General features: G+C 44.9%; 1 protein-coding gene across 3 annotated transcripts in view; it reads right to left on the reverse strand.

Moving 5' to 3' along the window:
• The window catches only part of LOC135099743 (trehalase-like), a 194,293-nt gene that overhangs the window by 43,883 nt on the left and 134,902 nt on the right, over window positions 1-15,508 (reverse strand). For all 3 annotated transcript variants that reach the window (XM_064002237.1, XM_064002240.1, XM_064002239.1), the window contains 2 exons: window positions 13,198-13,363; window positions 11,171-11,250 (listed from right to left, as the gene is read on the reverse strand). In XM_064002237.1, coding sequence (XP_063858307.1) covers window positions 11,171-11,250; window positions 13,198-13,363 — 246 coding nt within the window. The remainder of the gene's footprint in view (window positions 1-11,170; window positions 11,251-13,197; window positions 13,364-15,508) is intronic.

Raw genomic sequence — 15,508 nt, forward strand, 5'->3', positions numbered from 1 at the left:
TATGTTCTTAGGTAAGGTTACAAAGGGGGAAAGTTCCACAATGCGCAAAGAATTGGAATGAATTTGAAGCGTGATGTGTTTGAACCAGCAATACTTTTGTCAATGAAAACGCCCTAGTGAGGGTTAAGAGGTCCCTGTGCTATAATAATCATCCGTGAGTTGAACAAGTGTGCCTTGCGAACAACATGGAAATCCTCGCCCGTTTCTTGACGCTTGATTTACGATCACACATACATACATATGTACATACATCAGTGTTCCCTTTAGCCGTCAAGGTCGTCCCTTTTTTTTTGTCCCATTAGTCTTCCTTTATTATTTTCGTCCTTTTCTTTTGTCCTGCTCCTCTTCCTTCTCCTCCGTCTTCTTCAGCTCTGTCATCGTCTGCTTCTACTTCCTTTCCTTTGTTTTCCTTCCTCCTCCGGTTTGTCACTTCCTTTCGTACGATCTTTCTTTATTTTATTCTCCTCTTTCGTCTCTTCTGTTCTCTATCTTTTTAGTGACACCGGTACTTCAGGCGAGGACTTACATCTTGACATCACAGGAACAGGGCGAGGCGGGGCGGGGCAGCACGCGAAGCACACACAGACACGCACATAAGCACATCACTCGCCTCTCTGATACATTTTCATCTTCCATCACAAGAAGCAAAGGTGTTCCACGGAAATAATTCTCTTGGCGCTTCGGTGTCGCTATATAACCAATGATTTAAGTGGCCTTCCCCTGACTGTGTGGGGGCGTGATGTGATGGATGACGGGAAGAGGCGGAGGAGGACCGGGGGAATGGGACGGTGGAGGCTGAGGGGCTGTGATGGTGTAGAGTTCGCTTAAAGGAGATAGTAAAGGAGACGAGAGCTGAGGGAAACCGGAAAGTGAAGGAGGGTATGTGAGGAGAAGGAGCAAAAATGTGAGCGAGAAAAAGAGGAAAGCTGAGGGGATCACAAAGAGAAGCGACGGTCATACATCTAAAGCCGGGGAGACGCGGCTCACCTCCCAGGGTCGAGGCTCCTCACCGCGGCGACCCAAAATCTCAAAAATATATTTCTCGATAGAACATTCGATTCCTTTGCCGGCAGTCGAGGAAGTGATCTGCGGGCACATCTGTCCACTGGCTGTACATGACCTGGTGTGGTAGTGTGATTCTTTTAATTTTTCTTCATTTTACCTTAAGATTCATGCACTTATCTGCCTTCCTTCTACCTGTCAATGACGCAAAGACAGTTATTTTAGTCACAGCATGATTTTACTGAGGAAAGATACAACTACAGGCACGAAAGGGTTTTGACAAATTAATTAGTGGTACATTTCAAAATCATAATCAAAGCTTGCACTACCACTGATCAGGAGACAAAGTAGCCAAGAATTATGAAGCTCAGGACAGTAAGATATTTGACCAGTCCCTGCCTCTGAGACTGAGAGCCGAAGAATTTTATGTCCGAACCTGAATCTGTTTTTGCAAGCAATAATCCATATTTTCCTGGTTTCAAAAATCCTGTTCTTCATCTGCCTTAGTTGTGCTTCCCCTCCTCTGTGCTCCAGTCTCTGAGGCTCGCCGCCTCCTTATCTTATGCTGGTTATATTCATCGCTGGACCATTCCATTATTTCTTCTCACAGGCAGCGAGAATATCTAGTTTAATTGAATACACGGCCCATGAAGTGATTTTTTTTCTTTCTATGTTATACCAGAACCAATGTCCCCATTTCTTTTTCCATGTACTTTAAGTTTCATTTCAGAATTTTGATATCGCTCTATTACTCAAACATAAATCTATCAGTCTATAATTATACCAGGCCGGCAATCCCACACGGGGTGGCCTAGGCAAAAGCACCACGCACTCATACACACATTCACACTCTTTGCCCCGTCAGCCCATGGTGGAAAGGGACAAACATAAATGGATATAATAGATAAATAAAGGCAAGCATCCTCATTATTTTCCTTAAAACTTCCACATGACTTGTTATTTGCTTTGATTTACCACAACCCCCCCCCTTTTTTTTTTTTCTCACGAGCGGCGCCATATCACCCTGATGTTGCGGCGCATCAAATCAATCAACACACCAGCCAGCCAGTGAATCAGGCAGTCGGCCCCTTCTGTATCATGATTAATGATACAGAAGGACACCCATTGCTCATGCATCCTCCGTCTGATTGCGGCACCGGGAACTGGAGCACTGTGAGGGGTTGGAGGTCACACAGGTGCTGGGGAAGGTACTCACTGCCATTAGCACCGCCATTACCATCACGGGCGCACTCTGGGCTGGAATGGCACTTTACCATCACTCGCCTTCACGCAAAATAATTCTCTCGTATGTTCTTCTCGTGGTAAATTTCGTCCGCGCTCATTCCATCCCCAAGATTTCCACAAACATATTCCCCTCTTCGTAAAATTATGCTACGTTAGGTTAGATTTGGTGAGGTTAAGTTAGGTTTGGTTTGTTGAGGTTTTGGGATTTTATCATAAAGGAGATTATTTTGAGTCATTCATGGAGGAATCATTGTGAGTGAAATTAATTTGTTTGAGATTTACATAGAGGGATCTGACTACCTGAATAAATACGTAAATCTACATATGGAAAATGTTCGCACCCATGATTATTTTTCAATAGCAGCTTTCATGAAATCCTGCAATGTTGGAAGTGAAGGTACTGTACATGGACGGAAGTTTTCCTAAGATTCACAAACCAATCATGTTTTGTTAATTTGTTGTGTCATCTTTAGAAATATTGGCTCAGAAAGCAACGATTTCCCGAAACTGATGACTGGGAGATTCACGATAAATTGTTTAGAAAAATCAAGGTGTTTGTTAGATGGGAGGATTGCGAATATCTAACTGCTTCTGTGTGTGTGTGTGTGTGTGTGTGTGTGTGTGTGTGTGTGTGTGTGTGTGTGTGTGTGTGTGTGTGTGTGTGTGTGTGTGTGTGTGTGTGTGTGTGTGTGTGTGTGTGTGTGTGTGTGTGTGTGTGTGTGTGTGTGTGTGTGTGTGTGTGTGTGTGTGTGTGTGTGTGTGTGTGTGTGTGTGTGTGTGTGTGTGTGTGTGTGTGTGTGTGTGTGTGTGTGTGTGTGCGTGTTTGTCCCGTAGCTCGGAGCATGGCGGCGGCAGCAGTGTAAGCTCTCAAGATGACGAATGCTCCCGGACGCCGCGAGCCCTGGGCGTGCAGTGGACCTCCTTGTTTTGGGAGGCAGAGCATCACGGAGCTCTCTCTCTCTCTCTCTCTCTCTCTCTCTCTCTCTCTCTCTCTCTCTCTCTCTCTCTCTCTCTCTCTCTCGTCACATCTGAGGTATATTTTTTACTCCTTTACGTGCATCTTGCCGCGCTCCATCAACCCTGCGTAGGCACCACACATGCCCGCGCCTCCACTCCTGCGCCAGTTACTTCAGACGCCACTACCTGCACCTCGGAGGAAAATAAGGCTTTCATTCACGGTCCTGTAGATTTCCTCTCCGGAAGAAGCGAGGCGCGGCTTTCTCAGCTGTGCTGACGAAGGAGACTCGTCAGCATCAGTCAGTTGACGGAAAGCAAATTTAATCACTGCCCGCCAGTCAGCTCCCCCGCCGGCTGACCCGTCCCGCCGCTCCGTCCCGGACCCGCTGTTTTATTGTATAAGAAGGACGGCAGCTCGGGCTTTAATCTTCTCTTTGTTATGTGAGAATATTTGTTGTAGGTCAATTATTGAGCCATTAAGTGATGGTACACAGAAGGGAGGTCACCTTTTTGGCAATCATTCCTGAGGGGCAGGTGGCCGCTGTGGGCTGACTGTCTTATTTGTGTGGGCCCCGGGCACCGACCTCCGACCAGGAGGAAATTGGTGTCTTGCTGAGCTCACCACGGTGTGCACGGTCTTCTCAGCCCGATTCCCACTGCTAATATATAATTCGTCTTTCTTATATGGGAGCACGCGCGTGCACTCACGCGCGCACAGGCACACACACCCACACACTCTGTATGTAAAAAGTAACCTGCCCCAGACGTGTACGGTCCTTCCCAGGACGCCGTCGCTCCATCACAGCGTGTAAGGATAACGGAGGCGTCGCTGTGGAGTTGCTTTTTCAGAAGGTATTTTTCACACCTTTCATTACGGGAACAACAGCAGGAAGAAAGACCACTACAAAATTAGCTTCTACTGAGACGTAGACACGCCCACATTTAATCTAATAATACGTAGTAGTAGTAGTAGTAGTAGTAGCAGCAGCAGTAGTAATACAAGTACCTAATAATAATAATAATAATAATAATAATAATAATAATAATAATAATAATAATAATAATAATAACAATAATAAGAAGAATAATGAACAATCCTACAGTATTCCCGGAACAGGTAACTGTCTAACAGAAAGAGGCAGCTGAGGCTTCATCTCCCTCGTGCACTGCTGTCCGTGTGAATCTAATGAGCTTAGTGAGATTCCGCGGAAACACAGAACACGACACCGCAACAACAGCGCTCCCTGACGCAACGCACTACACCCAATCCACCACCTACCCCAGCCAGACACCACAACACACGGGGAGAGCTTCGTTGCGTAATGGGATGATATACCTTAAGAGGCCTGGCAGGGTGTGCGGCGCTACTCACCACGGCGCCCTGACACAGCCATCTATCCCTCTCGGGCGGCATCTCCTTATCTCATTCCCTCAACTTTTACATGCGATCAGAGAGAGAGAGAGAGAGAGAGAGAGAGAGAGAGAGAGAGAGAGAGAGAGAGAGAGAGAGAGAGAGAGAGAGAGAGAGAGAGAAAAGTGACGTGAAGTGCAATTGTAAAGTGGGCTGGATGACGTAACGCTGGTGTCGTGCGAACTATTCTTCAGCCACTTAAGTCTTTGTCCCTCCTTACAACAAACGTGACACACACACACACACACACACACACACACACACACACACACACACACACACACACACGTGCAGGTGCACCTTTTTTTATTCATGTACTTTAAGAAAACTCACGTTCCTGGCCAGATTGACTCACAGATCAGGTGTTGTTGTTGCTGAAGCCCTTGAGTGTGTGTGTGTGTGTGTGTGTGTGTGTGTGTGTGTGTGTGTGTGTGTGTGTGTGTGTGTGTGTGTGTGTGTGTGTGTGTGTGTGTGTGTGTGTGTGTGTGTGTGTGTGTGTGTGTGTGTGTGTGAATATTGATAAAATACTTGGTTCTGGTATTATTTGTTGCTGTTTTTGTTGTTGTTGTTTAATGATGTTATCGTTGTTGCTGTTATTCATTATGTTTTCTTATTCATAACGTTCTATTAGTATCGTCATTACAATTACTATTGTTATTAACACCATCGTTGGTATAATTAAACTGACTAAATAAAAGGTAAACTGCTTCAATTATGACACTCAAACTTACGCTGTACTCTCTATACTCGTACAACACCACCACCACCACCACCACCGCCACCGCCAGGCCGCTAAGCCCAGTGTAGCAGGTGGTGGCGTCGTGGCGTGGTGGTGTGAGCGAGGGTGTTTCCTGCAAGTCTGTTTCCACTCGGCGCTGCTGCCATTCATCCTTGGTGTCTATTAACAGGTCTGTCCGTCAATCTGTCATCCAGTCCTCCGCGTTATTTGTCTGTCTTTCTTCCTACGAGCATTTGTCTCTTTATGCCTGATGCTCTGAATCTGTCTGCCTGTCTTCCTGCCTCTCCGCCTGTCTGTCTGTATTTCTATCTCCCGTTTGTCTTCCCCCTTTTTTTCATCATTCCCTTTGTTTGTTTTTTGTTTGTCCTTCCGTCTCTATTTGTTATTGTTTTCATCCTTCTGTTCACTGTTCCAGCTTCAACGAGAGAGAGAGAGAGAGAGAGAGAGAGAGAACTGTTATGTCATTTCCTGTCACTTATCTTCGTCAGCCTACCAGTCCTTCCACAGTCTCCACTATCTAGCCAGCCAACCCTTCAGTCAGTCAGTCAGCCAACTAGTAGATAGCAAGCCAGCCATTCAGTCAATAAAACGCTCAGTCAGCAAACTATAGACAATAATCGTTGCAGGTACTAGATCAGTCATCGCTCAAGTAAACTAGTCAGTCAGTCAGTCAGTCAATCAACCAGTCAGTCCGTCAATCAGTCATTCATTCGGTCAGACAACACTTTAGTCCGCCGCAGCAGCACCGTGGAACAATTCTAGTCAATGTTTCTCTCTTTGCTAACGTTCCACTTCGTCACCACAACATTCCACTCGGATATGAAATAAAGCATTCCAACTCAAAGTACTGGAAGCTTAATGAAGGCCATCAGCATAGCGAGAGGGGGGGAGGAGGAAGAGGAGGAAGAGAAGGAGGAGGAGGAGGAGGAGGAGGAGGAGGAGGAGGAGGAGGAGGAGGAGGAGGAGGAGGAGGAGGGGATCGAGTTTCCATCAATGCATAACGTCGCTTGGTTGCTTGTATTTTTTTTTATGGACTGCTTTTCTTTACCTCTCTCTCTCTCTCTCTCTCTCTCTCTCTCTCTCTCTCTCTCTCTCTCTCTCTCTCAACAAGATATACCAGACGCAGTACATCAATTTAACTCCTGAAGTTCCTGACATGACAACTCCAGACTTAGAATCAGCGGTGAATCTGTCCGTAAACTTCATCAGTGGTAGTTAAGTTTGTTAGCACAGCGTCACTCTGGTATGTGGAATATATCTCAATGACAAAATGACATAAGTTAAGGCGAGCAGTGCTTATAAACACAGCGGTGGAGGACGACAAGAGGTGTAACACTGCGGGGCCTCTGTCACTATGCTCACTCTCACTCACAATAAACGGCAGAATGGGAGCTGATGAGGTAAACAGTCTTTGACTTCACTCCGTTTATAGAGATAAGTGAATGGAACTCTCCCACCTCCCGCACACTTGAGACGGGCGCTCTATAGACGTGAGGGAAAAATAAATGTTCTCATGCTCACCATCTGCAAGGAATTCATGGAGGCGACACGAAACGCTCAACCCTCTGGACCGTGATTTGATGAGAGTTAAGATAGAAATTTTCAGTTAAGGTTAATAGTGAAGGGACAACCCAAGAGTTTTCAGTGTGGAGAGGATCAGCTGAGTGTTGTTCTAGAGTGCATTGTTGTCTGGGAGGTTTTCTCGCTGATGAGAAGTACAAATCGATGTATTCATACTGAAGATAACGTTCTCCTCCATTCAGAAATGACAGAAAGCTCAGAAACTCAACCATCAGCTCGAGTGTCTTTTTTTTTTTTATGTAGGAGGGACACTGGCCAAGAGCAACAAAAATCCAATAAAAAAAAAAAAAAAAAAGCCCACTGAGGTGCCAGTCACAGAAAAGGGTCTAAAGTGGTAGTCAAAAATTGAAGGATATGTGTCTTGAAACCTCCCTCTTGAAGGAATTCAAGTCATAGGAAGGTGGAAATACAGAAGCAGGCAGGAAATTCCAGAGGTTATCAAATAGAAGGATGAATGATTGGTTAACTCTTGCATTAGAGAGATGAACAGAATAGGGATGAGAGAAAGAAAAAAGTCTTGTGCAGCGGGGCCGCGGGAGGAGGGGAGGCATGCAGTTAGCAAGATCAGAAGAGCAGTTAGCATGAAAATAGCGGTAGAAGATAGCTAGAGATGCAACTTTGCGGCGATGAGAGAGAAGCTGAAGATATTCAGTTAGAGGAGAGGAGTTGATGAGGCGAAAAGCTTTTGATTTCACCCTGTCTAGAAGAACGGTATGAGTGGAACCCCCCCCGACATGTGAAGCATGCTCCATACATAGATGCATAAGCCCTTGCACAGAGTTAGCAGCTGGGTGAGAAAAACTGGCGGAGACGTCTCAGAACATCTAACTTCGTAGAAGCTATTTTAGCTATAGATAAGATGTGAAGTTTTCAGTTCAGATTATAAATAAAGGACAGACCGAGGACGTTCAGTATAGAAGAGGGGGACAGTTGAGTGTCAGTGAAGATGAGTGGATAGTTGTCTGGAAGGTTGTGTCGAGTTGATAGATGGAGGAATTGAGTTTTTAAGGCACTGAACAATACCAAATTTGCTCTGCCCCAATCTGAAGTTTTAAAAAGATCAGAAGTCAGGCGTTCTATGGCTTCCCTGTGTGAAATGTTTACTTCCTGAAGGGTTGGACGTCTATGAAAAGACGTGGAGAAGTGCAGGGCGATATCATCAGCTTAGGAGTGGATAGGACAAGAAGTTTGGTTTAGGAGGTCAATGATAAATAATAAGAAGAGAGTGGGTGACAGGACAGAAGCCTGAGGAACACCACTGTTAAGAGATTTAGGAGAACAGTGACCGTCTACCACAGCAGCAATAGAACGGTCAGAAAGGAAACTTGAGATGAAGTTACAGAGAGGATAGAAGCTGTAGGAGGGTAGTTTGGAAGTCAAAGGTTTGTACTAGACTCTACCAAAAGCTTTTGATATGTCCAAGGCAACAGCAAAAGTTTCACCAAAATCTCTAAAAGAGGATGACCAAGACTCAGTAAGGAAAGCCACAAGATCACCAGCAGAGCGGCCCTGACGGAACGCATACTGGCTATCAGATAGAGGATTGTGAAATGATTGATGTTTAAGAATCTTCTTGTAGAGGAAAGATAAAAAAAAAAAAAAAATAGATAGGCAGGAAATTAAAGTAATACAACGGTAGTTTGAGGGATTAGAATGGTCACCCTTTTAAGGAACAGGCTGAATGTAGGCAAACTTCCAGCAAGAAGGAAAGGTAGATGTTGACAGACAGAGCTGAAAGACTTTGACTAGGCAAGGTGCAAGCACGGAGTTACAGTTTCGGAGAACAATAGGAGGGACACAATCAGGTCCATAAGCCTTGCGAGGGTTTAGGTCAGCGAGGGCATGAAAAAACATCGTTGCGAAGAATTTTAATAGGTAGCATGAAGTAGTCAGAGGGTGGAGGAGAGGGAGGAACAAGCCCTGAATCTTCCAAGGTAGCGTTTTTATCAAAGGTTTGAGCGAAGAGTTCAGCTTTAGAGATAGATGTGATAGCAGTGGTGCCATCTGGTTGAAATAAAGAAGGGAAAGAAGCAAAGTTATTGGAGATATTTTTGGCTAGATGTTAGATCTTGAAAGATTTTGACACTTCCTATTAATGAAGGAGTTTTTGGCTAGTTGGAGAACAGACTTGGCATGGTTCCGGGCATGGCTGCCTCTCAGTGAACCATTGATGTTCATCAAGTACACGAATCATCAGCAGGAGTTTGATAATTTTTTTGAGAATATCAGTGACTTCTTAATGAAAAACAGGGTCCTATGGAACTCAATTATTGACAGGTTTTGAAGAACAGTGATTCAAGTAGCAAGGTGAAGGACAGGAGTGATAGTCTTTGTCTGGGACAGGATGAATACTGAAACTTCCAATAAGAGAGTAAAATGGATGGTGACAGACACATTACGAAAATAATGACTTAAAATAAATGTGGCTTCCCCTGTGTTTTAACGCTTTTATGCAACATGTGTCCGGAAGCAGATAATTTTCTAACAATACGAGACCTTGTCATCAGCACGCAATGTGATGCTGCGGACAGCGTGTAAAGGACAATGCCAAACTATTCTGCGGCTTTGAGACTGCTATTAAGCTCTAAATATCAAGAACAAACAATCGCTGAGCATACCTAAGTTTTCTTTACATTGTTAAGACTTCAAATCAGTAAGCAAGCAATTTTCACTTCTTTCCAATGTGGTATGAATTTAAAAATGTTCTCATCGTAAAATGTTGCTCGGTACATAAAAATTGTTGCTATTATAAGCTACTATTCCTGCTACTACCACTACTACTACTACTACTACTACTGCTACTATTGATTATTATTATTATTATTATTATTATTATTGTTATTATTATTATTATTATTATTATTATACTTTTAAGACAGCTGCCGCAAGGGTGGTGGCGGGGACAAGGAAACACCCCAGCATTCCACGTACTGATTGACCCGCCCAGCACCAACACCCAGGAGGGAGAGAGAAGTGTAATCGCCACACACAGACCCACACACACACGAGAGAGAGAGAGAGAGAGAGAGAGAGAGAGAGAGAGAGAGAGAGAGAGAGAGAGAGAGTTTCCTTTCATGGTCGCTACTCAACACCTTCAACTTGCAAGACTTCAGGAAAAGTAAGAATGGATTTTTTCTTTCTCTGGAATCAAGAGAACTCCAAAGAGCGTCTCGAGTATGTGGTGGCGGCATTTTTGGCTTTGCCTCCAGAAAGAATAACAATTATCTGGCTGCTGAGGGGGAAAAAATCAGGCTTTGTGTTGTGTTTTGCTCTGCCTTCGATAAAAAGACGAAAGTCCAGAGAAGGCACGCGGCCTCAAATCACCACCACCCCACCAAGCCAAGACTTTGTACTGTCCCATGAAGACACTACACAGACCTGCCCTATTGTAACCTAACATACCTAAACCTAACGTACACTTAAACCATCCCATCATGACCCACCCTAACGTAACCTAACCCTAACCAAACATAACCTAACTTAACTCTTCTCATCTCACCTAACTTATCCAAACTTAACCTAACCTAGCCTAACCAAAGCTAAAATATCTCATTTTGTCCTATCCTAACGTAACCTAACCTAAAATAACATAACTTAACCCATCCCATTCTGTCCAAACATACCATAACTTAAACTAACCAAATCTAATTTAATCTAACCTAGCCTAACAAATAAGATGAAGATGCGGTGCGTGATCTTCATGTGATCTCACCTCGAATAATATTTTGTGTTCGGTTAGAGTATACGTATATTAAGTTAGGTTGGGTCATCTTATTGATCTAATGGAACACATTCTGCCCTCTTACATAAAAAAAAAAAAAAATACAAATCAAGGGTATTTTTTTTATTTATTATTTATTTATTTATTTATTTTTACGAAACGTTTAAATCTGCAACACATCGTGAATGGCCAGTCAGGAGAGTGAGTGACTGCAGCACACATTGCCTGGCCTCACTATACGCGCTGCTCTCTCGTTACACATGGGTCCATATTCAGTGACACCAGACTCTCGTAAAACTGTTTTGATAGGCTCCGGAAATAGTTATTCCTGTTCGTATGTTTTTCTTTTATCGGTGATGCAGAATTCTGGTTAAACTATCCCTAAAATCACGAAATCGCTAAAATCAAAATCCCCGCAACTTCCATTGGAAAGTTTTCAATGAAGTCGAGGTAAGGAGACGCAAAGTTTATGAATACGGTCCATAAACCAACAAGACGAGCAATCTGTACTCACTCTTCGCTCCAGTCTGAAGGGTCCCAGTCCTCAAACTCGTCTCCAGGCTCGCGGAAGTGTTCATCCACGAAAATCTGGATCTGGAGGAAGGGAGAAGAGGAACCATCAAGTAACTGCACACTCGAGGAGACGCTTACCGACTATAGAAAGATAACTCGTGAAATCGCGAATAAAACATGCAGGTAGTTAAATTCAAGTGGGCATATATACAAGACTTAAAAAATAAAAACAGAGAGAGAGAGAGAGAGAGAGAGAGAGAGAGAGAGAGAGAGAGAGAGAGAGAGAGAGAGAGAGAGAGAGAGAGAGAGAGAGAGAATTGTTGTCATCACTTGTCGTTATGAGCTTATCAAACTTTCCGTCAGTGTCTTCCTCAATCTTAGGCCCTTCCGCTAATCTCTGTAATGTGACACAGACCGACAACAACAACAACAACAACAACAGCTATTATTGATGCTGCTGCTATTGCTGGTGGACTACTACTACTACTATTAGTACTACTACTACTACTACTACTATATGATCCCACCCTTCCTACATCCCTTGCGCTATCCATTCCCCTTGTCACCACCAGACGCAACACCCTTTCTTTCGCCTCCAGACACACACTCCCTCCCTACCTGCCTCCCTCCCTCCCCGGCTCACCCACGGGTATAACTTTCAATCCACCATCTGGGGAGTTTCACCGTACGACTTCACCAATCTAAAATAGTTCGTTTGCTGTTCTCCTGTCTTTCTCCGCCCCTGCGTCTCTTCCTCTGTATCTAGCCCACTCAACATCCATCACAGCATCACTCTGACAGCCACACCCCCACTCAACCCTCCCGAACCACCCCTCACCTTCACCTCTCCCCTCCTCACATGACTAAAATACACTCGCCGGGAACGAAGTGGCTGCTAACGAGGCGGGCTGACAGAGTCGCTCTCTTGTTGGCTACTTATGCAGTCAACTCAACTACCGGCAATTAGGACAATTAGCGCTTGTAACGGTCATGAGCAGGTCATTAACTACCAACACGGCCCGCGCAACCCCTTGACAGGACCATTAATTGTGGGACTCGGACGCCAGTGACAAGGGTGAATAATGGGGAGGGGAAGGGCAGCACCTAGGGGCGGGGGAGGAGCTCTGCTGGGGAGGAGCAGCCTCCACACCAGCACATACTCCCGTGCGCGGCGTGCCCTCCAAAAACAGAGTCCACCTGACCACGTGATCTCGTTCGTGCACAGAGATTGATGGCACTGCACTACATGGCTCATCTTGCCTGTGACCGACGCTGTTGTTGTTGCTGTTATTGTTACTGCTAATTGTGATGGTGATGATATTTTGCTTTAAACAGCTCGCCTTATTTACTTCTCGGGTTATAATTATCACAGAGCATTTTACAAGCATGGTCTCTTAAAGGAAGTACTCTGAGGTTTGTATTCAGAAATTCTTTTCTCTTTCATCAAAACTATTTTCAAAGGTCACAGGGATTATTATCCGGGTTCTCAATGGTGTTTTTCGTGTTAATAATGTAGAAACCTTGTTAATGTCACTGGGACCATATAAACACTCTTAACCCGTGTAACTTCAACTAAAGCCTTTTGGAAAGTAGTCGGGGTGCGGCGCAGAAGCGTTTCTGAATACGCGCCTAGCACACACACACACGAGGGAAAGATAGCTAGCCATCCTCAGGACACAAGATCACGGCTCCTAGTCTCAGTCTCGCACCTATTCACTGCCGCGTGAACAGAGGCTGCAGCGTGAGAGAAGACAGACATAATTAATTTTGTCTCCGCTCCACATGAAATTCCAGCCCGGGATCTCCAGAGTGTGAACTGAACACGCTAACCCCAACGCCACCATTCCAATGACTCTCTCTCTCTCTCTCTCTCTCTCTCTCTCCTCTCTCTCTCCTCTCTCTCTCTCTCTCTCTCTCTCTCTCTCTTGATTATCGTATAAAGCAACACCTCGCCTTCTATTCCACTCATCCGTTCCCCTACAATCCGCCCATCGGTCTGTGTTCACTCTCCTTTCTCCGGCCACTTACGTCCTCCTTGCTGGGGTTCTTCTGGGTCCTATTCATTAGCTCCTCGAATTCCAGCAGAGTTTCCTTCTCTGAGTTCTTGAGGGACATGTCAACGAAGTACTTGGAGTCATTGTGGAGCTTGGCCATCTGCACCGTCTTGAGCAGCTCCCCGTAACAGTAGATTTTGCTGAGGAGGAACAGAAACAAAGGAAAGCTTAGCGACGCAGGCACACTGAGGAGCAGGGGTGACGGAGGTGGATGGGAATAGCGAGAGGGGCTGGGAAATGAGGCGATGACATAGAGAGAGAGAGAGAGAGAGGAGAGAGAGAGAGAGAGAGAGAGAGAGAGAATCGAAGCATACTTACTTAAATCTATTCCTTCTTCAATTACTTAAGACTACATTCAACCTTACAAAATACTCTGGGGCAAACACTGCACGCGGCATTAAGAGCAGCACACATTACCCTGATGAATCTGCTCCTACACCATCGAAACTAGTCATTCTTTTTACATTACTTCAGTGTGCAGTACATACAAACATACCTATATATTCTTATTATCCTCCATTTTCTCTTTTTCCTTATCCTCCTCCTCCTCCTCCTCTTCCTGCTCTTCTTTACCCCTCTTCCTATACGCTCCCACCACCTCCACGTCCTTCTCCTACCACGACAGAAGACGAAGTTGAGGGTGGGCATCTCCTCTGACTAATTCCTTTGTGTGGACCTCTACTCTTCTTGTCACCCTGTACACGTCAAGCCGCACCACCACATACCTCGTCATAACCCCTGCATAATACGACATTCCCCACGCTAGTTCCGGCATCTCCAGTATTCCCCTCGCATTCATCACCAGCATAGCACACTAGCTTCCTGATGCTCGCTTGTGATGGGAGGCGTGATCAGGATTAGAGGGGAAAACATCCGTTTTGCCAAACTCCTACTCCTCCTCCTCTTCCTCCTTCTCATCGTCGTCCTCGTCCTCTTATTCCTCTTCGTTCTCCTCCTCCTCTTCCTCCTCCACTCCATTCGTCCTCCCTCGTCAGGAAACTGTGATTGCTGTGTAGTTTTTAAACCAGCTTCCTTCCGACTGAGTTGTTTGCTTTGCGTATGTTTTATCCGTCACGGTGGCATTAGCTGGCGAGTGGGCGAGTGACATGAGGACGCCATATGGAAGATTACATTTCGCAGCGTAAGGGTCGCAAAGTTTGCATTAATGTTGATGACTGGAAGGTACAAAGGCAGAGACGGAAGGACGGGGTAAAGGAGGAGAGGCGAGACAATGGAGGAGGGAGGGACGAACAAGCAGATAAGCGAGTGGAAGGAGGAACATTCAAAGTGAGATGATACTTAATATGGAAAGATAAAAGTGAAGCTGAATATACGTCACTGAATCACGTATCAGGGAAGCATTCAAACACCATGAAGGTGAATTTAGAGTCTGGTTGATGTAAGACACAGCTACACGTCACGAACATTCACCCCGTGGCTTGCGCGCCTCTTTCGTGACACCTGATGAACAAAAAGACCAAGTTTATGAAACTAGGAACCACTGAAGTAACATTAGGCATTTCAATGAACATAAAAATCAAATCAGCGTAATGATAAGACAATGAGGTAATATGAGTCAACGCGGGACGTTTTCATATAAATCGGTAAGTTTAGTAAGGCGTGTCAAATGGTGTGGATCCCAGGAGTCTCGCCGCGCCTCGCTGGATATCCTGCCAGGCAGCGAGGAGCACCTCAGGCCTGGAAAGGATTCAACCTGTTCCGCGTCCTGTCGCAGCATCGCGGATAAAGATTCCGTTTTCTGATGGGAAGTGGGAGTGACTGGCGCTAGAGAGACCACATTCTCAAACGTTCTGGTACCTTATCTTCAATACTTATAACAAGCTCAAGTGAAAGTAGTTATGATTTTTCAAGAATATTTTCATGCCTTTAGCGATTTTAACATGGATTCTGCATCATCAGTGGGAAAAAAAAACACCCATGATAACCCGATTAATTATCGCTGTGTGCTATGAAAACGGCTTCATAATGAGTGTTGAATTCCCAAAGTGGCGTCACTCTGGTGCTGGACCCTGGTAAAATCGTACACACTCGTAGAACCGGGACATGAAACACTCGTCGACTGGAGTGTAAATGTTCTCTGCTGCACCATGTTACTTCACTGTTTTTTTTTTTTTTTTTTTCATTACACCTTACCCAAGCTAACTGAACTGAAGCTAAGCTGTGATTAAACCACCATATCTCTTCTTTACTTCTTTTGTTACTAGAGTATTACCCCCAAAGCGTCCTTCATTCATCTTATTTGTCATTCCAGTGTACAATCAACA

The sequence above is a fragment of the Scylla paramamosain genome, chromosome 4 (assembly GCF_035594125.1).
Source record: "Scylla paramamosain isolate STU-SP2022 chromosome 4, ASM3559412v1, whole genome shotgun sequence".
NCBI classification, from domain to species: domain Eukaryota; kingdom Metazoa; phylum Arthropoda; class Malacostraca; order Decapoda; family Portunidae; genus Scylla; species Scylla paramamosain.